This window comes from Nanorana parkeri, unplaced genomic scaffold, assembly GCF_000935625.1.
Source record: "Nanorana parkeri isolate BGI_ZX_2015 unplaced genomic scaffold, ASM93562v1 scaffold5111, whole genome shotgun sequence".
Taxonomy (NCBI): Eukaryota; Metazoa; Chordata; class Amphibia; order Anura; family Dicroglossidae; genus Nanorana; species Nanorana parkeri.
In genome coordinates, this window is record NW_017311371.1 from 1 (window position 1) to 962 (window position 962).

General features: G+C 54.8%; 1 protein-coding gene across 1 annotated transcript in view; it reads right to left on the reverse strand.

Annotated features, from left to right (window-relative positions):
- Positions 1 to 68: 68 nt before the first annotated feature.
- The window catches only part of LOC108804088 (regulator of G-protein signaling 9-like), a gene marked incomplete at its 3' end in the record, with an annotated part of 4245 nt that continues 3351 nt past the window's right edge, over positions 69 to 962 (reverse strand). Inside the window, exon 3 of the mRNA XM_018575850.1 lies at positions 69 to 284. Coding sequence (XP_018431352.1) covers positions 69 to 284 — 216 coding nt within the window. The remainder of the gene's footprint in view (positions 285 to 962) is intronic.

Consider the following 962-nt stretch of genomic DNA (forward strand, 5'->3'; position numbering starts at 1 on the left):
CTTACCTTCATCTCCACCCCGTCCTCTCACCCTGCACCCCTCCCTCACCCCCTGTACCCCATCCTTACCTTCATCTCCACCTTCTCCCTCTCCCCTTACCCAGCACTCCATCATTACTCCCTTCCCCCGGTCCTGTGCCCCATCTTCACCACATACACCCCGTGTGCACCCCCAGACCTGGAAGCGGTACAGACTGGTGTCTGGTTTCAGGACGAGGTTGGAGGGCTCCTGCAGGGGGTAGATGTAGCCGCATTTCACCATCAGATTGCCCAGATGCTGCCCCTCTGCCAAGAGAAAACAAACCATAAGAAGGACGGTGATGTCAGGTGCCCTCCCCCCCCCCCCCGCATATGACTCAAAGAAAGGGGGAGCAGGGATCAGGATGACAGGGCAGGGGACAGGCAGGGATCAGGATGACAGGGCAGGGGACAGGATGATGGGACAGGCAGGGATCAGGATGACAGGGCAGGGGACAGGATGATGGGACAGGCAGGGATCAGGATGACAGGGCAGGGGACAGGCAGGGATCAGGATGACAGGGCAGGGGACAGGATGATGGGACAGGCAGGGATCAGGATGACAGGGCAGGGGACAGGATGATGGGACAGGCAGGGATCAGGATGACAGGGCAGGGGACAGGCATTGGGAGGATGGAGTCAGAAGAGAGGATAATGGACCGCTGTTGCTCTCCCGGCCAATCAATATAATGATTAATAATTCATGAAAAGTGATGAGAGGATGAAATATTAATATGAAGAAATATCCATCAGACAGGAAATGTTCTATGATGGAAGGTCCGCCCCCACAGAGCATTCCAAACGCAAACATTAGAATATGGAAAAAGTTTGAACTCGAACTTCAAACTCAATGCACGTCTATGGGGGTAGAATGCAAGGCAAGTCTATGGGGGCAGAATGCAGGGCAAGTCTATGGGGGCAGAATGCAAGGCAAGTCTATGGGGG